The sequence below is a fragment of the Chaetodon trifascialis genome, chromosome 23 (assembly GCF_039877785.1).
Source record: "Chaetodon trifascialis isolate fChaTrf1 chromosome 23, fChaTrf1.hap1, whole genome shotgun sequence".
NCBI classification, from domain to species: Eukaryota; Metazoa; Chordata; class Actinopteri; order Chaetodontiformes; family Chaetodontidae; genus Chaetodon; species Chaetodon trifascialis.
Genome location: NC_092078.1, coordinates 11,972,807 through 11,994,001, shown reverse-complemented (window position 1 = coordinate 11,994,001; position 21,195 = coordinate 11,972,807). Strand labels below are relative to the sequence as shown.

Here is a 21,195-nt window from a genome sequence, read left to right as displayed (position 1 = left end):
TTTTCTCTGTACAACGACTATGCTTGTAATTTTTGGAGCAGCACAAAGAAAAATCTCAACTTTAATTGAGATTTTAATTGGAATGATCCCAGTTGTTTTTGGAGCGTCCCTCAACTTTCCCAGTGCTTTGTTGCTCCTGTCCTCAAAGTCAGAATAAGCACATATTTACAAAAATCAAAGCTGATGAGGTAAAACATTAAATATATTTGTCTTTGTACTGTTTTCATTGAGTTTATGTCGAAAAGGATCCACAAATGATCACATTCTGTTTTATGTGTGATTTACACAGCGTCCAAACTTTGTTGGTAGTTGCAGTACAGAAATATCTAGTCCCAAAGAACCCACAGAAAGGTCAGAATGTAGCTAATTAAATGTGCTAAACTAACTCTTTTTTGGTATGGTAAGATTTTTCTCAAATCATTTTTAATGGGAGTAATTGGACTTGATTTTGCAGACACCAGGTGTAAACACTCGTCCATACCGTGAAACACAGAGACATTAACCTGGCAGCGATGGGCTTAATCAGCATTGTGTGAACTCGTTTGGCATTATGTGTCTTCTCATCATGCAGCTTTTATTTTAGAGCATTTTACTTGTTTCAAGCTTTTGGGTTCTTTGGGACTACATATTTTTATTTGTTTTAAACTTGCTAAGTGAAATCTTCCAGTTCTGTTGATTTTAAGGAACATTTTCCTATTTAATTGTTTTTTTCTTATGTTTGGGTTCCAAGTTTTTGCAGTTTCTAATCCTGTAAACTGGACAGATATTTTACAATCCTGTAGAAAATCCAAAGCCACTTTTGAATATCTGCATAATGACATCCAACTGCTCTTATCATCCATTTAAAAAATGCACTTTATCACAAATGAACGCACATACCATCTTTGAAGATACTGAGCTAATTATCAAAAAAGTTCTCATTTCAGCTCTGCTTTTCCAATCTGACAGACTTCACATATGAATAACTGGACAGAAACGTGCTTTGGTTTCTGTATTCAGTAATGTTTCTTACTCCTCTTAGCATGCAGCAGCACTCTGAGTCTTCAACGTCTCTCTCACCATCACTCAAACTCATCTGTAACCTTGTGGGGTTCCTCATGCAGGCTCATATTATCACACTTGACACACAAGACCTGTTCCACCCTCGTCCACCTCCAGCTCTGCACTTTAAACGGCTCTTTCTACTCATACTACACCTCCATGTTGCTCTTCTCTGTGTCTCACTCTACTCTGTTTCTGTCATCTGTCCATCTTGCTCACTTTGGCTGACGTGCGGCTCTCACTAAGTGGTCCTGCATGACTCCACACTGCTGGCAGCAGATATCTGTACTGTGGTGTGTGTATTGGTGTGTATGTGGGAAAGCATGGCAATGATTTTGTGTGTGCTTGTGTGTGTCATGTGTCTGTGTACTTAGCTCGAATTTGTTTTGAATGCGACTCTATCCAAAGCTGAACTCCCCTGTTGGGCAAAGGGTTCCATTGTCCAGAACACGGTGTGTGCGTTTGTGTGTGCGTGCATCTGTGAGTGTGAGTGAGAGAGAAGGCAAATACGAAACACACACACACACACACACACACACACACACACACACACACACACACACACACACACACACACACACACACACACACACACACACACACACACACACACACACACAATAATGCTAGCCAGGAGCAGAGTGAAGAATGGTACCTGTCAGGAGAGGAGAAGACAGCAGAGGGGAGCGATAACGAGAAACTTGGAGAGGAGGAGTGGAGAAGCGATAGAAAGATTAGGGATACATGAAGGAAGCCTAATCGAAACGAGGGAAGGTGGGAGGATGTGATGAAGGAGGAGATGAGACGAACTGAAAGTGGAGAGGGAGAGCGGGGAGTGACGGCAGACGGCATGATGAAGAGAGCGACAGGAAGAGTACGAGAGAGCAAGAAAGAAAGGGATGGACAAATGAACCGAGGGAAGACGGAGGCAAACAGACAAGAGCGGTAGACATCTGCAGCCCCACAGGCAATACAAGGAGGCGCTCCGCCTCCAAGAAAGAGACACTGAGACAGTGTGTGTGTGTGTGTGTGTGTGTGTATGTGTGTGTGTGTGTGTGTGTGTGTTTAGAGTGTGGAGGTGAGTGAATACGTGCCTGTAATTGCAAAAGGAAAGTGACAGAGTAAGTTGGGTAAAGGAGAACACACAGACAAATACACAGATTGACCAGCTCATGTTGCGACAGATGTAGCTGAGCGAGAAAGAAAAAGTGGGAAGAGAGGCATTGATGAGTCGACACTTCAGTTCCAGCTGTATGCAAATCGATGAGTTTCAGTCCTTTTCATAAACAAACTGCCTCCTAAAGATAAGATTCTTCTTGTGATGAAACGAGTGGAGCTGGAGCCAGTTAGCGAGTAATTGGTTCCAGAAATGTTGAAAATTTTTATCGATTAAATGCTAAAGGGATTCTAAAGAAAAACGTTTGCAGCTTCTCAAATGTGAATATTTTCTGGTTTAGTCTTCTATGAAGCTGAACTGATTATTTGTTCGCATTTTGGACTGTAGGTCAGACAAAACAAGCCATACACAGAAATAGTCCAGCGTTATAGGAAATGTGCATATTTGCTTTCTTGCCAAGACTTAGATGAGAGGATCAATACAGCTCTCGTGTCTGTGTGTGCAACATGAAGCTGCAGCCAGCGGCCGGTTAGCTTATCCTAGCATGAAAGGCTGGAACAGCTAGCCTAGCACCTCTGAAGCTCACTACTTCACACGAATAACAAGTTGTTCCAAATAATGAGGTTTGACAGACGTTTCACACATAAGAGACTGGGATCAACTCATCTTACTCTCCGCGGGAAAGTGAAGAAGCACATGTCCCAAAATGTTGAAGTATTCCTTTAAAGATAACATCATTTCTAGGAACTTGCAATGAACATTTTCCATTATTTCCTGACATTTTCTAAACATAAAGAGGAGGGAATATAGACGGGCTGATAATGAAAATAATCACACACACCCCCCACAACAGACAGGTTTACTGTATGCTAAATTGTAAGAGATAATTAAAGCGAGGCCTGCAGGCATCTGGTTCATGTATGTTTAGTCAGATTTGTCTGTTGCTTCTGCAAATATGCCCTCAAGCAAAACTAAGAGCTTCAGAGCCATTACTGCTGTCTTCTGGTAAAGGGTTTGCATCAGGGTTTGGCAGATGAGCATTCGTCGAGACGTGCCACAGAACATTTGTATGAAGTCGAAAATTCCTGTCTGTTCTGCCATATCTCGCCACTCAGCAGCTGCGTTCAAGGTTCCTCCACCAGACAGTCTTTTCAGTGTTTTTCTTTTTCCAATTTAGCATTCCCCTCTTTCAGCGAGCAGCACTGCATCTCACCACACTCATCCATTTTAAATAGAGATCAGTGACGGGGAAAAATACAGCGTGAGCCTAATAATGCAATCAAATATTTAAGATGCAAATAAGTTAGCCAATATTTAATTATATAAAACACATAAAAACGAATTGCATTAAGCTGGCCGCTGGCAGATATGATTCACAGTCACTTTGTACAAAAGTAGTTTCAATTTAAATTTTTAAGTACTTCAAACTGAAGAAGCTTTGTAGAACTACAATCATCAAAGAGTCAGGCCCTCTGTATGTATGTATGTATGTTAACATGTCCATTCAAAGGACAAAACACTAGAAGACATCATCCTGACAATCCTCGTATCCTCTCCTATTCTTTAACTCATTTAAATCTCTCGTGTGATTCACATACATTTAACAGGCCACACACTAGCATCTGACCTGTGCTTGGCTTAATTCCCAAACAGCCCACGAACAAATCAATAACCGCCCTCAGTAAGTAGCTCTTTCAATGTAGTTTACATTTTTTTCTGACCTTTCTTTCCTGAAGCAAACATCCACCGTCATTAATCGAGTTCCCCAGCTACTGGACATGCAAACATCATGGCTGCATGATAGACGAGAGGTGCAGAAGACCATTTTCTGACCTCAAACTTTCTCAGCGGACTCATCACATCAGCGTTACTGCTGAGGATCTTTTATACCCTGCTGAACATTGCAAATCAAGCCCATGGATTTTGGCAGATCTGGTGAATTTGCACTGGGTCCTCAGCGAGGAACAGAATGATTATAACTCAGCTGCACATCTGGAATTAATATTAAGCTATGAAACAGTTGGGCTTATGAGCATTTTCTGAAATGTATTTTGACAAGTCGCACAGTCTCCTGAGTAGCTTTTGATGTCGTGTGGAATTAAGTGGGAGCCAATGAGCCTGGGCTTTTCTTTCATTTTTAATCAAGCACTTCTGTCAGTTCAGAGACGTCCTGTAATATAATATCTTGATTTTGCAATTGAGGACATGGCACCCTTAAAAAGACAAGTAATGTGAATTAATAAGCTTAGAGAAGTACGCAATCATGTTAATGCACATCACTGTTATGTTAATGCTTTGATGATGATTAAACGTCTTTTCTTTAAGTCATAATTAGAGTTGTTTGTCTTTTTTCTTGGTGGGGAGGGGCGGTGTACTTGATAGAAACAGGCCTGTAAATATACTTAATTTTTTTATACATTTGGTGTAATGTGGCCTGCAAATTAAGTCCTCTGACAGGCGCAATCCTTCACCCGCAGCTCTGAGCTTCAAAGATAAGGTGTTTGCAGCGCTGCCGATGTGCGACTGTTTGGGAAAGCATGGTCGATGTGTATACCTTTGTTGCTCTGCTTACTGTCAGTGCAGTGTGTGTGTCTGCTTTATATCTATATCTGACTAGCACACTCCCTCTCCCTTATCGACAAGCCAACAGTGTGAGAGACGCCGCCATTGTCAAGCTAACAGGATACAACAGAGGGCATAGCAGGACCCGCAGGCACATTAAGCAAACATTGGCTTGCGCAGTGAAGCCCGCCGAGTCTTAATTGAATTGATAGAGAGTATGGGGAGAGGATAGGGGAGGTCGGGGGAGAGGAATTGATGAGGAAAACAGAGAGGGGGGAGGAAATAAGGGAGAGGAGACCCAAGAAGGAAAATTGGGAGAGAGACACAAAAAGAGAATTAAAAAAAACGAGAAAGAGAGAGGTGTTAAAGTAATGGGGAATCCATGGGAGCATATCTACGACAGGAGAGGGCAAAACAAGAAAGATGGTGGGGGAATAAATGTGTGAAGCAGCAACGGAATGAGAAAGAGAAAGGTGAGAAAGAAAAGCGACAGGGCGGCTTGATAAAGAGAATACAAACGAGAACAGAATAATTACAGAGCGAGCGTGAACGCGGTGAAAGAGGGATGAATCTATTACTAAACCTGTGGTGGTAAATAATGAAGGGAGAGAAACAACGGAATTAATGGAAGATAATGAAAAACAAAAAGGCAGGATGGAGGTGAATTTAGACTGAGAATGAAATTGTTGAGGGCAGCGCTGGCAAAGAGCTGCCTCTCCATGGCCACGATTAATGTGCCCTTCAGGAAACCCAAAATTAGTTCACTGGGGTTTCTGCCCAAATTAACATAGTCAGGCAATACAAAGCACAAAACCCTGCGTTGGATAATCTCAGTGTTGAATAAGACTATCCGGATGAAATTGAAGTTGAAGGTCGTGCGTGTAGGATTTAGTGGTGTCTAGTGATGAGGCTGCAGAAAACACCTCGCCTCACCCTCCCCTGAGGTGACCGCCAAAAACAAGAAAGGTCCTCTCTAAAGCTAGTGTTTGCTTTGTCTGTTCTGGGCTACCGTAGGACACGCTGGACCCTGTGGAGGAGGACCTGCTTCCTCTGTAGATATCAGGAGCTCATTCAAAGGTAACAAAACACTTTCAGATGATTACACACCAATGAAAACATGATTATTACTTTCCATTTCTGCCAATAGATCTGCCTAAATCATACACACTGGACCTTTAAAACTGCCTAGTATTTACAAAGCCCAATGCAGAATATGTACAGAGGGTGGAGCAGCAAAACTACCCAGAGGCCAAGAAAGCTGTGAAGCTGAAAGTGAATCCAGACAGCACGGACCAGTGGATGTACCCAACTCAACCGAGCACAGAAAGAGGGGCAGCTTGGCAGATGCTAATGGAGGAACACCAAACATGTCAGATACGTCTTTGCACTGCTAAGATTGGCAAAACTGACTTGTGTCATCCTGTGCGAGCAGCATGGCTACAGCCTGAACATGAACATGTCTCACCTTGATGAGGTCTCCTAGTAGCTTGTTGGCTTCAGCATAGGCCTTCTTCACCTCCTTGAACTTATTACCCAGTCCCATACTGTGAGCCTGCGACGAACCAAATAACAAATAACAGCATGAATGAGTAGAGTAAAAATAATCTTTTTATTACTCCTTTTGAGGAATAAGTCAAGGCATTCAGGGCAATTCTGCATCAACCTTTGATTTAAGGCTATAATTTGTGTAGTGACACCCACAGTTTTTAAATTTATGGGGAAGGCGCTCGTCTAGCAAAGGTCAGACAGGCCGGTGCCATATCCCACTGTAAACTGTAATTCGGTACAGAGTGCATTTGTTTAACACTCGCTAATATAAACAGGTCACAACTGAGCTCTGAGATGCACACCCACATAGTTTTACCAGTGGGTGCTCAAGGCTGTGGACTGAGTCACTTTTAAGTGTTGTGTGACGCTTTTCAGTGTGTGGCTGTGCACAGTGTAGACGCTATGGACTCGTGGTTGTGCTTAATGTACCGTACCAGCAATAAAGAACAGCAAATGAAGTCGTTCATGCAACATTTTTAGTCTGCTTCTAAAACAGTGCCTCTGATGACATTTAGTCACATTTCTTGTATTTGGAGTAGCCTTGAACACACACACACACAAACGTAAAAGACAAAGTGTATTTCTGAAAAAAGAGACTGTCTTACACATACTGTCAGACGTAGGACAGAAGTCTGTTTTTAAACTTAGAATATACATCTGAAAAATTGGAATCTAACACATGTTCTATGTCAAAAGTCCAGAAATGAAACTGCCAATTACACTCAAACAAGTGCACCAACAATTTCTAGGTGCATTGATGTGGAGAGGCAGTGATTGGGGTGTTACACTGAGCTAATCCTGTGTCTGCATCCTTTCAGATGCACCGGCCACCTCTAATAATAGCTTTACCAAATGCATTGAAACACATTTAGCTTCAGTGACTTTGACAAAACCACCGGAATAGCTCATTGTACCTGGAAGTGAAGGTTGGTGTACTGTCCTCCGGGTATCTCGTTCTCGTAGACATCAGCGTTGCCAGATTTCATGGTGGCTGTGCAGTCGAATGGCGCGTAGAGGCCTCTGGCTACTTCCCAATATTCACTGTAGTCAAACACCTTCTCCAGAGCAATGCCTGCAACAGAGCGGAGCAGAAGGATGTCAAATCAAAAGTCTTCACACAACAATGTGCCAAAAAGGTGTTTTTGGAATATCCATGTAAAGCAGGGCATATGGGGAGATAAAAAAAAGCTTTATGATTAAGTTGACTTATTAATGAGCTTATTATAATTATACTGAGTAATGACCGGGATTAATGTGTGTATAAAAAGACTGCTGTCAGGCATAAATCTGTGTCTTTCCGATCATCTCTCCGTTGAAAAGGGGGAAGTGATGTGGTGTTTGCTATAAATATAGTGGAATTGTTGCAGTAGTTTATGTGGCAAGCTGTCAGTTACCTGAATTACTATGGAAATATAAACATGGTGTGAAACCTGTCACAGTTTTCACAGTGTGCTCAGACTTTTTCACAGCACTTTGTCCACCAGAAGTCCTATCCATCAGGTCTGCATGGACGTGCCTGTACGGACCTGTATGCTGGTTTTTACGCTTCACTATCTCAAACCAGTCCGCAGGAGAAACCAAAATTTCAACAGAGACATTTCCACTGTATGTATAAATCTGCCTGGAGCTCGCTTTTTGACAACTCTTAAAAACTGCATTAAGTCAAGAACATTTTGGGACTTAAAATCAGTTATAGGCCAGAAAAGCTTGATCGCGCCTGAACTGTACTGTAGGTTAAGTGTTTTATTAGCCTGTGAGTGCGCTTGAAAACTCACTCTGCATTTACATCTCGCCTTTGTGGCATTAGAGCCGCTCGTTAAAACCCTGTGATATTTTGTGATCCTTGAAAAAAACACACATCTGTTGCTTATGTTCTTGACATTCTGCTGCAGCCAGTTAAGGTGTGCTAAAGCTGATTTGCCGTGAAAAGAAAAATCTGCTTTAATGCCACGATAGAAATGGCAGCACATGGAGCTTTTGGCTAATGATGACAAGAATCAGCTATTTTAATGAGACAAACTTAGCTCGTTACATCCACAACAGCTGAGTGACAAGCTTGAATTTTTATGACTCCAAACGAGCACCTATTCCAAAAAGGGTTTGCGCGCTTCCACTGATCTTGGCGGGGAAATAGAGCTACTGTGAAATTAATGTGAAATTAATGTGCATGTGGTTGCTCATCAAATTCAGTTACCTGCCAAGCCAGTCAGTAATTAGGTCCATTTCCTTCTCTGTTTGAGAACACCATTTTTATAGCTCTAATTTGTGCTTCCATTGTGAAATTACAGCCTCAGTTTACAGTGATGGCATGATCAACGTGACAGCAGCCTCAGGTGTCAGCTCCGGTCAAATTTCCAGCTCCGCCTCACCTCACCCTTCACTTCATGTACTCGTGGCAGAACAGGTGCTCGCAAGTTTCTCCCAAATAAGCAGCAGCACCAGTAACTGAGTCCTCGCAGTTGACAAAGCAAACAGCTCTGTTATATACTGAACTGTGGATACATCGCACTCTGCTCTGCTATACTGGGGGTAAAAAAAAAAACCCTGCTATGTCTGAGTCCTTTGTGATGGATTTTTATTGGTGGAACCATTTAACACTACTGTAGCTGTGCTGCAAACGTCACACACTTGGCCCGATAGAGTGATGAGGAAAAGGCATTCAGTGGCCGTGTTGATGATACTGTTAAGTGTAGCTGTTTTGCTGTCCACTCTTTCGCTGGTTAGGTGCCACCCTCGCCTAAACCAAATTATTTCCAGTAAGCAAGAACTGCACTTTTAAGCACACTGTGCTGATCATTCTCAATTCAGGCCTATATTTAGATTGCTTTACTGGTACTTTTACTAAGAACAACGATCTGAGTACTTCCTCCGCCGCTGATCTTAGCAACCAATTTTCTGGATTTTAGAGTGGGATTTGAAACCCAGACTTCTTGGTGGGGAGCCAGCTGAGCTACAGCATCTGCCAGACATAAACCTCTTTCAACAAGGCTAAAGTTTCCTGAGGAGAAGTCTAATTAGCCAAACACCACACCTGTGTGAGCTGGGAAATCTTATGAAAGCAGGAAGTTGAGTTGAATCAACTAACTTCAGAAAAACACTCTGGCCTGGGATGATGGCGGACGCATCTTCCTCCACTCACCAGAATGAGCATATGCATCCTGTGAATATGGAGAACAGCCGCAAATGTGGATGCTGATGTTTGCTAAACCACGCTGGCGGTAAATACAGCACTTCTTTTCTGGACTGCTGATTACACTCACAAAATCAATCACTGCGCAGCTATATCATGTGCATGTGTTCCACAGACATGCAGACACACAAGGCGAATGTACGCACATACATCAGTCATTCAGATGGCTGCGTGGCAGTGACAAAGTGCCATAAAGGTACAACTCATTAGCCGCAGACAGACAGCCACACACACACACACACACACACACACACACACACACACACACACACACACACACACAGTTTTTGGTTGATGACACAATAGGAGCTAACCAAGATGCATAGATGAAGACGGATGACACACAAGAAGATTCAGGGAGAGAAGGGAAGGCGGGGGGGTGAAGAAAGGGAGACATGAGGGAGCTGAACAAGAAGCTAAATGTGTTAGCTCACCTTCCTCTATGTCAGGGGTCCCCAGTTGGGAGTGCTTACATATAGTAAATCTTATTGTGGCGGCTGTTTAATTAATTAAATCCCTCCGTGATGCATGAGAAAAGGCTGCGTCAAATAAACACAAGGCCTCTTTAATTTGTGTCATCATTCATCTGCATGACTGTTTGTGAATATGTATGACTTAGAAATTGCATGGATGTGTGAGTGCACGCTGTGGCAGATTGGCTAAATAAACTGACAGCTTGAAGACAAACTAATCGAGCAGAGACGGGCTACTTTGGACCATTCCTTCAGGACAAAGATACTGTGGGAGATGGTGAGGGAGGGGAAGACGGGGGACACAGAGAGAGGGAGTTTGAGGGAGTGAAGCAGGCATGTAGAGTGCTGTTAATTGCTTTGTCACTGAGTGAGAGGGAGGGAAGAGGAGGAGGATGGAGAGGCAGTGTGAAAGAAGTGGGGGTGATAGGGAGAGGCATGAGAGCCGAGAGAGGGAGGGAGATAGAGGAGGCACAGAGCACTGCACACCACTGATTACTGCTTTGTAACAGAGATGGGAGAAAGAGGCGAGGGAGAGAGGGGAAGCAGTAAACAGACTGAGGTCAGGAAGGTATGGAAGTATCCAAGGCAGTGCTGCACTTGATTACAAACGTAGTGAGAGACAGAGGAGGGAGAAGCATAAAGAGAGGCGGCGATGGAGAAGAACAGACGAGCACAAGGTGACAGGTATAAAAGAAGCTGGAAGAGTTAGTCTGCATAATGCATGCAACACGGTCAGCTCAGGATAGAGTGTAAGCATGCACGCATGTGTGAGTGCAGGAGACATCCTGCATCCCAATCACAGTCTCAAGTGAAGCAGATTGAAATTCCATGAATAAACTGACACACTTGAAAACCTCTCGCTCTTGAGTAACGACCTTGTCTTTCTCTCCTCTTTGTTTTTTTTTGGTTTTTTTCTGGGTACTGTACGCTCGCTAATTGATATTCTGTCACTAATCTGTACTGTGTCTAAATGTTGGGAGGGTTCCTCTGCAAACACGCCATATTATCAACCTTCGATGCTGTTATTTGCTGCATTGCTCAGAACATATAATTAAGCCGCTCCAGGGGTCAGCCTGTTGAATTCAGCTGGGGGTTACATGCGTGGACGGAGAGAGCAGCAATGAAGTCGGGGGTTTTCCTTTCAAAGCACAAGTCACACATCACACTCAAGACACAGCATGCCTTAATGGCTCTGTTGCTGTGTTGCTTTATGGACTATTACAGAATTTGCTGCCTCCTCTGCGGCAGATTTCTCCCTGCATGACTGTTAAATGTTGCTGCAGGAACAATGAGCCTAGAAAAGAAACCCATTTGCTTTGAAGGATGCCCCGAGGGACTGACGGCTCCAAGACTTGATGTGTGCTGTCAGCCTCTGCTTTGGAACACTACTGTACCTGCACTGCAAATATTAATGTGACAAAATGTCTGTTTGGCCTCTCACCTGTGGAAAATGGAAAAATTAGCTCAACACCAGCTAAAAATCTTGTTTTTGATGACCAGCAGTTTAACTTCTGACTTTGCTGCAGTGATGTAGAGGTGTTCTCCCAGGTGTGTTTGGTCATGGCTAAAGGTGTAACAGGAAGCACAGACAGAGTGCGGTGAAACTGATTTTCAGCCTGGTGTTTAGTTGCTTTTTAGAGTTTTTCCCTACGTTTAACGTAGCAGGGTATTTTTGAAAACGGATATTTTGGCCCCTTCGTTTTCAAAAATAACATCGTGCACACAACATCGTTTTCAAAAATGTTGTCATTTACATGAACCCGGATAAATACGCCGTTGAGCGCATCATAACTATGCCAAACCTATGGTCGCTCACATGACGTTCAGTATTCAGTCGCATGTTCTAACATTTCGGAACCTAAAATGCTGTTTAACCCAGTTTACACGCTGACAAATAACCGGCGTTTTCAGAAATCTCCACTTTTGCCAGAGTTTTTAAAAATGATCGTTTTCCGTGAAAAAAACTCTGTTTTTTAAACAAGAGGCCAAACCACATGAAAACGTATACATTTTCCCTAAGTGTAAACAGGGTCAAAAAAGGTGGGATTTTCCTCCAAGATGCACAAATGATTTTAAAGTATGCACTATAATGATTATCAATCATGAGCTGATGGGAAGTAATGTCTCTTTTATTCCCAGAGGCAGGAAACTATCTGTACCCACGTGATCAAAGCAGAATACATGGAAGACTTGCCATCCTCCAAATTGTCCATTTAAAAAAAATCATCTGCATTTAGTCACCATATGGCAGCAAACAGCTGAGAATGTTAATGGTATCCGGCACCACAGTAGCAGCCAGTTCGTTAGCCGTGTCACGTGAATGTAATATAAACAAAATTAGACAGGCTTTTGGTGGTTCTGAGGAATGGAAATGACCTATCACATCTAGTTAGTAGAGCCCAGTCAGTTTTCCCAATTGTATTTCTCTACATAAGTAAGCAGCAAACCTCTCATCAGTTTTAATTATTTTGGCCTGCTTCATGTTCCTTTGTTTAACAGCAGTTTTTCTGCTGGCTGCTTTAATATATTTTACACTCTGCACTCATTGCTGCAAGACGCCGAAGTCTTATCAGAGGTGGGATGGGCTCCAGCCTTTTCATAGAGCCATGAAATTTACACTGAACACACTGGACAACAGCAAACCCAAAGGGGAATGACTGGATTAGAAATCTCTCCTCCCACTTATCGGTCGACCTCCCAAGAAGATGGAATGGAGCAGCGGTGGTCCAGACTGTAGGGGAGGCGGCCTGTGGATCAACGTTCTCTGACAGAACGTGGCAGAACATGGGTTGACAAAGCAAATGAGCCGCCCGTCCTCTTCTTTTAACACTTCCACAGCACACATCCATGCACTGCCGTTAACTTTAGTTTTTATACATTTGTTTTAAGTAGTTGTGTGGCCTCCCTCCACCTCACATCCCTTCCTCCTGTACTTTATCACTGAGCAGAATGTGTCAGCCTTTCTGACTTAGGGCTGTAATTAGTGGTGCACTCTGCCATGTATTGATTTGTTAATTGATTTTTCAGCGCTTCCGCATTGGAATGCCGGGTGACCAGCGTTAGTAGCTACTGATGCCTGCATTGTTACCACAGCAACCCATGCAGATAAGTCGGTCACGTCTGGACACACAAACCCAATCTGATCAGGAGTCTTAAAGATCTGGTTTGAGAACAAATCTGGTTCGCCTGCTGTCTAAACAGACCTTTTGATGCTGACACGCTGTGCATGTTACTCACCGGTGTCAAGCTTGGTCCCCTTGGCGCAGGCCACGATGGCTCCCATGCTGGGCTGAGAGGTCATCCCGGCCATGGAGTCAACCTAGAGAGGGAAAATCAATACCGTGACTGAAAAGCCTTAATCGCTGTAAAATGCCTTGCGTGGATTTTACATACATGGAGCAAAAGGTGTGCTGCAAATCTGTGTTCATTTATTTTTTTATTCAACCTTTATTTGATCAGGATTGAAGTCTCACTGAGATTAACAATGAACAAATTACAGAATCACAAAGTATCAAAAAACATTCATCAACATTCAAAACATCACTACAGCATCACAGTCCAGCCAGGTGTCCTTGCCTCCAAGTCATTTAGAGCCACTTTAAATGCATCCAGTGAGACCAGCTCCCTAAGATCCAGGTAATCTTGCAACTGATTCCAAGCAGAGGGAGCAGCGTGCTTCAATGCCCTTTTACCAGTTCAGGACAGACTTTAGGGACGGTGGAATAGTAATTAATAGTTAGTGAAAATAAGTCCATGAAGTGAAAGACAATGTCATCCCATAATTTCTTGAAGGATGTAGATCTGTAGGCAGCATGGAGACAGACCAATAACAGCCTCATAAAGAAGAATATGCCGATTGTAAGGCAGACCATCCAACCTGAGCATAGGCAGAGCCATGGTGAGAAAGGCCTTTAAATCTGTAATACATCTCAGTGCTCCATGGTAGACGGTGTCCAGCGTGTGTAGGTGTTGTGAGGACATAAAAGTATGTGTAAGTTTAATAAAGTGATGAAAAAAAAAACAGCAATTTTCCAACAAAAAAGGAAAACAGAGTTTTTACCTCCAAAAACCTTTAGGTCTTGGCTGTCCTCCCTTGTCTCCTCAGCTTGTGTGTTACTGTGCATAAATGATTTATTACTTGGCAGAGTGAAAAGACTCAGTTTAACCAAGTAAACCAATGGAAACGGTACAAACAAATGCTTTCAGTGGGTGTGTCTGATCCACGGTGGACAGTCAGTTGTTTCTTTCAGTGTTACAAGGAACTGAACAGCAGAACGGGCAAAAACTGCAAATATCGGCCAACTGTTTTAATGAAGCTGCCCATGCTGGCAGCATGTGTCTGTGAGCACAATAAGGGAAATGCTCCTGGCTTCAACCATTGTTTCGGCTTTGTTTCAGTGACAGTTCACCATACTGCAGCAACTGGTAGAAAATGAATGTTTGTTCATGTTAGGATAACTTGTGGTTGCACAGGGGGCTCCAAATACGTATTTCAGTTGAGTATGTGTAGTTGTTGGTACTGGTTGCATGTTGAAAAGAGACTGGACTTCATTGGGACTTCCACAGCAGCCTTTTCTGCAGGTAACGTGAGGGAGGTGCAGAACAAACATGAATACTCACGGCCACATCCACCACGTCCGCTCCGGCCTCGGCACAGGCCAGCATGGCGGCTACGCCGGCTCCAGCCGTGTCGTGTGTGTGCACATGGATGGGTACGTCTGGAAAACGATCTCGCAGAGCGCTGATCAGAAGCTTGCTGGCCTCTGGCTTGAGCAGGCCGGCCATATCCTGGTACACAGAGAGATGGAGGAGGACATGCAGGGACATCAGGCACGACTCATGAAATAAATATTTGCTACTGATTCCATCCATCCATCCATCCATTATCTATACCGCCTATCCCTTTCGGGGTTGCGGGGGGCTGGAGCCTATCCCAGCTACAATGGGCGAGAGGCGGGGTACACCCTGAACCGGTCGCCAGCCGATTGCAGGGCCACATGTAATGACAAACAAACATTCACACTCACACCTACGGACAATTTAGAGTCATCAATTAACCTAATGAGCATGTTTTTGGTCTGTGGGAGGAAGCCGGAGTACCCGGAGAGAACCCACGCATGCACGGGAAGAACATGCAAACTTCACACAGAAAGGCCCCGCCTGACCCGGGGATCGAACCGGCAACCTTCTTGCTGTGAGGCACCCGCACTACCTGCTGCGCCAGCTACTGATTCCATTAGGCTTAATACTGCAACATGTTACTCGTGTTACCAAGTACTTTCTATTTTACCTTATTTAACACTTCTAAAACACCTTAATCCTGTTTTAAGTGGCTTTCTGTAACGCATTTACATTTTGGATATGGAGTCCTGGACTAGATAAGATTGATTTCAACCACCTGTTTTCGCTCTCATTAGTGAGAGTGTGCACACAGCACTGGCCTGAGGCGGCGAATGAAAGCTGGAACGGACCACAAAGTGCTGATAATTTGGTGGAATCGGACGAGTACAAACAGCCAAGAAAGAAGCAGAAAGAGCATGTTGACAAACACACCAAAATCCTTTAAGTGATCAGGAGCTGGATGGGACTACTGACTGCTGAAGCTCTCCAAATGATGAGCATGTCTGTGCTGATAAAGAGCACTAATCTGAAGCTAAAACTACCACCTTCCAGTTTAATTGAAGCTATTTAGAATAACTCAAATCTTCTTTGGAGAAATATGTTTAGTTAATTCAAGACAAGTGTATGAAATGTACTGAAAAAATATCACTTAGAACAAGAAAATGATGCTAAAATTTGAGGTTTTGCAGACTGTTGTGAGGATGATCATAATCTTAATTGACATTAACAGATATTCACAGTTAGGCGTTCAGTTGCGCTCCCTTTGGTGATCGCTGCACTCTGTGATGTTATAATGCGTGCTTATTTCCTCTTTTAAAAGTTAACCTCATTAGCTGTGCAAGCCTTTTATGAGTTTACCACCTCTGCGTGTGATAGTTCACACCGCGCTAGAGCGTGAGTTTATCATTTCACGTTTGAAAATATTCTGACACGCTCGAATAAAGAACTCAATTCAATGTGAGCATTGTCAGTCTATTCATTTAGATAAGAGGCTCAAGTATACATGTTATTTCAATGGGAGCGAGTGGGAAATTCAACAACAGCTAACGTGTGAGAGTTTATTAATTAAAATGCTTATCAGAATGCATGTGTGTGTTGTGTGTGTGTGTGAAAGGGCTTTTGTATTCAGCTGAACATCAGAATGTGTAGTAGTGGTAGCTGTTGCAGTACAGGTTGTCATATTTCAACATATTTAAAACAGCGTAAAGGAATTGAGACATGCTCACATACTGCAGACTGCTTACATGAATAAATTATAGTAATTGTGCCTCACTTTGCAAGAAGTGTTTCAACTAAAGAAGAAATTTGCTTCCAAATGCTCCTTAAAGTGCACACAGCCATGTTAGCGCAGACCCTCATTATGAAGACATACATGCAAACGGGTGCATTTGTGTGTAATAGACTGTGAACACAAGCTTGAGCAAAAAAGTACTTGTAAAGATTCTTTCCAGCTGGTTTTATGTTATTCTGGTGGCAGATGGGCTGGGACTACCACACAGAAGCAAACAAGAAGAGCCAGAATCTTTAGATTATCACATGGAGGGAAGGAAGAAATCAGCTTCTTGTAGGACTCCAAGTCGCAGTAAACAACTCAAAGACAACACTTGAAGCCCTGGATTCCATTTTTATACCCCCACCTTGATGCATAGGATGTGGGTCCCGGCTTTGACAAGCTCATCTGCCAGTTGCAGATAGTAGTCAAGGGAGTACTTCTGTCTCATCGGGTCAGAGACGTCGCCCGTGTAGGAGATGGCAGCCTCCACTACGCCGCCTGCTGCTCCAGCAGCCTCCATTCCTAGCAGCATGTTTGGCACGTAGTTCAGGGAATCGAACACGCGGAAGATGTCCATGCCATTCTCCTTGGCCACCTCGCAGAACCTGGGGGAGGAAAACGATGTTAGCCAACAGCACATGCAGCTGTGCACATACAGTTTTTCCAAAAATCCACACAAAGCACAGACAGAAATAGGTTAGACTGTCAAGACTTCCTGCACACTGCAATGTGATCACACCATCGCTCTCACACATATAATGAGTTTGTCTTCATGCACAGTGTATCGCAGATAATAGCACACATCCGGGCTGGGATAAGCTGTTTATATCCACCTCCGTATCGCCACTCATAAATATCACTGTACCTGCCTAAATACAATATTCTCACTATTTCCATGAAAAGTGAGCTTACACAGCCTGCGGGAGCCCACAATAACGGAGGGAAATGTATACTCGCCTCATTATCCAAGCCGCTAGTGGTAAATCCCTCCTATTATTACCTTGGCCCTGGTATCTTAATCAGGTTTTTCATAACTGGGGTGAGTGCTTACTGTAGCTGTGTTACTGTGAATGGATTATTTACACACACGGAGGGCTTCTGTTTTGGCAAATAAACAGACTCACTTAATGTTTTGCCATGAGAGGATTACCAGTCCAACGTCTGCGTGTCCAGTATTTATTTAGCTCTACAATGCATACAGGGGCCGTCTAGTGGGCGTTGTGTGGAGCAGAATCAAAAACACTGTACTGTCCCACATGTCTGACTCAGAGCTGACGTAATCACTATTCATGTGAATCAGAAACCTGAGGTTTTTCTGTCCAAAACTCCTGCAGAAGGAAGATCTAGTTGGCAATCATTTGACCCTTACAGCCCAGCAGGCATCTGAGATCCCTCTTGCTGCAGAGTGTACTGTACTGTGAGCCTGTGACATGCACTTTAAGTCAACTGAATGAAACTGAAATTAGCCTTTGATTTGATTTAGCTAATGAAGACGTTTAGGCTGCGGGCTGCCGCGCTGAAAACGTCGAGGGTGAGAGAGTGAAGGGAGGAGGGAACCAGGCAAACAGATCAAAGCCATTAATCACAATCATGTGCAAATTTTCAGCGGCACTCCCCCTATGGGACGCTGAGAGTGAGAGGGGTGGAGAGCAACGGCTGGGGAGAGAAAGAGGGAGTTAAAGGAAGTGTAGAGAGATGAATGGAGGCATGAGAGGGGAGTCATGTGAGTGGGGGATAAATAATGACTGTATGATAGGAGAGAGAGGGGAGGAGAGGGGGAGCAAAAAAACAGGGAGGATAGGGGAGGTCTGCATGTGTGATTCAAAGGGAAGGAGGGAGGAGGGGACAGCTGCATTAGTCATAAAGCCACTACTAATTTATTTGAGGTGAGAGGAATTACACTGTGTATGTGGGTGTGTGTGTCCTTGTCTGTGTTTGTGTGCGTGCAGCTGCATGCAGGTGTGTGCGCGCTTGTGTGTACGTGAGTCATCTCGCATCATCCAGGCAGTTTGTGAACCCATTTGGAAAAGTGTTTGAGGCATGTGTATGCATGTGTGTAGGCACAGGAGTATTTATGGCCCTAAATGCATTACTGGGTACATCTGTATCAATGATGTGCGTGTCTGTGTGTGAAATGCGTGTAACTCACTGAGGGTGGCAGGAGGCAACAGGAAAACATCAACCACATTGACCTGACTAAATGTGTGTGTCAGTTGGGTGGTTTGTGGGTAGCTACCGGACAGCGTATGCATTTAAATATATCTAGCGAGAGAGCAGCTGTGTCTGATGGTGTCAAGCGGCACATAAACAGAGACCAGTGAGGAGAATGAAGGTGTGATATTCACAGGTAAATCTACAGTTTTGATTGACAGGGTCCACTTTTATGTAGGTAGGTAGATGCATTATTGATATGCAGTTTTATTACTCATGTGAAAACAAAATGGGAATAAATAAATGTCATAAATGATCTGAAAGTATCCAGAAGTTGTTTAAAATGAGAGAAAAAAGGGCAAAGCAGCAGCAGCCACTGTGATCATGTCACAAATCATGATGCATAAAAAACAATTCAGCTGCAGAGAGAAACCAGAAATATGAGGACAGTTCAAATGTACAGTTAAATGATGAACACATATGAAAGCATGCATGTCATGTGACTTGATGACACTTGATGTTAAATAAGTGTCTTGTAGGAGGAGCAGCTTCGGCAGCTTTTGCTGAATCTCTCGTGTCATTCCTGGATGGCAATCATTTTCAACTTCACTTTCAATTCCAATCAATTCAATTCCAACGCTACGCTTACTATGCCTACAAATAAAATTATGTCCTACAGATGGTCACACACGTTCCCATGGAAACAACCCAGTCAGGGGACATTTTCGAAATTATGTGCCTGCCATATTGTTGGAGGAGGTGGAGGCTTCAAGAAAATCTTATTCAAGCTGATGCTTGTCAACAATTTAGTCGAAAAAAAGTTGCTCCAGTGTTGTGACGGCTCTGCTGGTCTGGACTGTTCAGTGCATACGAGACAATGCACATGATGTCAGTGTGTGTATAGGCCTGTGTTTACAGCCAGATCTGTGTGTGTGTCAGCATGCTTCTGTAGCATGGAGTGTATGGATTTGCAAGCAAGTGCACAAGAGTTTGTGCATATTCATAGTGAGATTCTGTGTGTGTGTGTGTGTGTGTGACTCACTTAAAGACAGCATTGTCAGGGTAGTTGGTGTAGCCCACGGCGTTGGCCCCTCTCAGCAGCATCTGGAAAGGGACATTTGGGATCAAAGCTCTCAGCTCCTGGAGTCTCTTCCACGGACACTCAGACAGGAAGCGCATAGCCACATCAAAGGTAGCACCTACACACACACACATGCACACACACACACACAGAGGTGGCAGTTTATTTCAGCTGTCATCACAAGTCTCATCCGTCATCCCGGCTTTGATCTCAATTTTAGACTCAAAAACTAATATTTCAAACTTATCCCATCACTCACAAACACACACACACACACACACACACACACACACACACACACACACACACACACGCATTTACGGCACGCTAATGGACGCTCACATAAAATATCTGATGATACTTGCACATTCATTGCTCATTCTAACACTTCCATCATTTCATTCTAAAGTCACTTTAAAGTCTAAAAAACGTTTCAGTGGAAGAGGCGAAAAAGCGATAGCAATCTCTCATTTCCCTTTCTGGGGGAGTAGATTAGCGAATCTCATACCCGTTTATCATATCAGCCAGAGATATTGAAGCCTCCAGTGGTTTTCTGCTGATCCAACACTGCCATCATTAAATTTCATTTTCTGAGCACTCATACATTTGGACATGGAGAGAATACAAAGCACTGCTTGTTCCCTCTCTGGGAGGAGTAGGAATGCCCAGGGAAAAACCCTCATCTCTATCCATTTTTTATCCCCAATTTTGGACTTTAGCCTCCCTTAAACCACCGGTTTGCTGTGGAAAGACTCCAAGCAGTCCTATCTCATGTTAAACATATTAGCATTAATGCTTCATAGCACATGAGTTATCGAAACATGATGCTGAGCGAGGAATTCATGTGGGACTGCGGAATTTACTCTAATAATTTGATAACGGGAATGAAGACTGACAGCTGGGCCCACATATCAGAACATTAGGCACGGCACTGCTGAGCCTCTCACTTTTTGGAAAGACAGGCAGCCTCCACTCTGTCATGAAGATGAACTAAAATAAGTCAGAGGAAGACGGTAACGAGCCCATTACGTAACGTCCACGATTGCCAGCAGAGTATTCAGCACCTCATGTAGCGTTTAAAAAATGTATTTCAGGCCAAATTGTCTCCTAGAGTAAGTGTTGTGGTAATATAGGGACCTGTAACATCAATTTTATACAAAACTCAATAATTAAACAGTTTGTATGGGCTCATATTGGCAAACTCTTTACTCCATCCAAATGACCTCTAGTGGGAACGTAAAGTTGTGGAAAATAAACTTCTATCTCATGCTCTTGAGCCAATAAGGGAAAGCCCACGATGATAAAAATGATTAATACCTCTAATTTGACTTGCTGGGCTTCATAAACACACACACATCCCAGCAGTTATCAGCATTTTTTGCTTAAGTATGCAATTATGGCCCTGATGCATCGGACAGTTTATCCTGCCAGATCAATTTTTATGTCATCTGTGATTCCACGTTATTGCTCTGGATTGGTCGATTTGCCTTTGTGCCGGTCGGCCATCCGTGCTTGTGTGTCTGCTGCCTTTAGCGAGAAGCGGCTCACGTTCCTGAAAACCTGCACAAGCACTCTGAGGCGCTGCTTATACGACCGCAGGGCAGGAGAAAATGCACACCGAAAGGAGCACGTACAGTA

General features: G+C 43.5%; 1 protein-coding gene across 1 annotated transcript in view; it reads right to left on the bottom strand.

Annotated features, from left to right (window-relative positions):
• LOC139351094 (pyruvate carboxylase, mitochondrial-like) overlaps positions 1 to 21,195 on the bottom strand; it is a 251,754-nt gene that overhangs the window by 19,579 nt on the left and 210,980 nt on the right. The window contains exons 16-21 of the mRNA XM_070992772.1: positions 19,519 to 19,675; positions 16,690 to 16,930; positions 14,552 to 14,719; positions 13,169 to 13,250; positions 7,183 to 7,340; positions 6,186 to 6,272 (exon numbers count right to left, since the gene is read on the bottom strand). Coding sequence (XP_070848873.1) covers positions 6,186 to 6,272; positions 7,183 to 7,340; positions 13,169 to 13,250; positions 14,552 to 14,719; positions 16,690 to 16,930; positions 19,519 to 19,675 — 893 coding nt within the window. The remainder of the gene's footprint in view (positions 1 to 6,185; positions 6,273 to 7,182; positions 7,341 to 13,168; positions 13,251 to 14,551; positions 14,720 to 16,689; positions 16,931 to 19,518; positions 19,676 to 21,195) is intronic.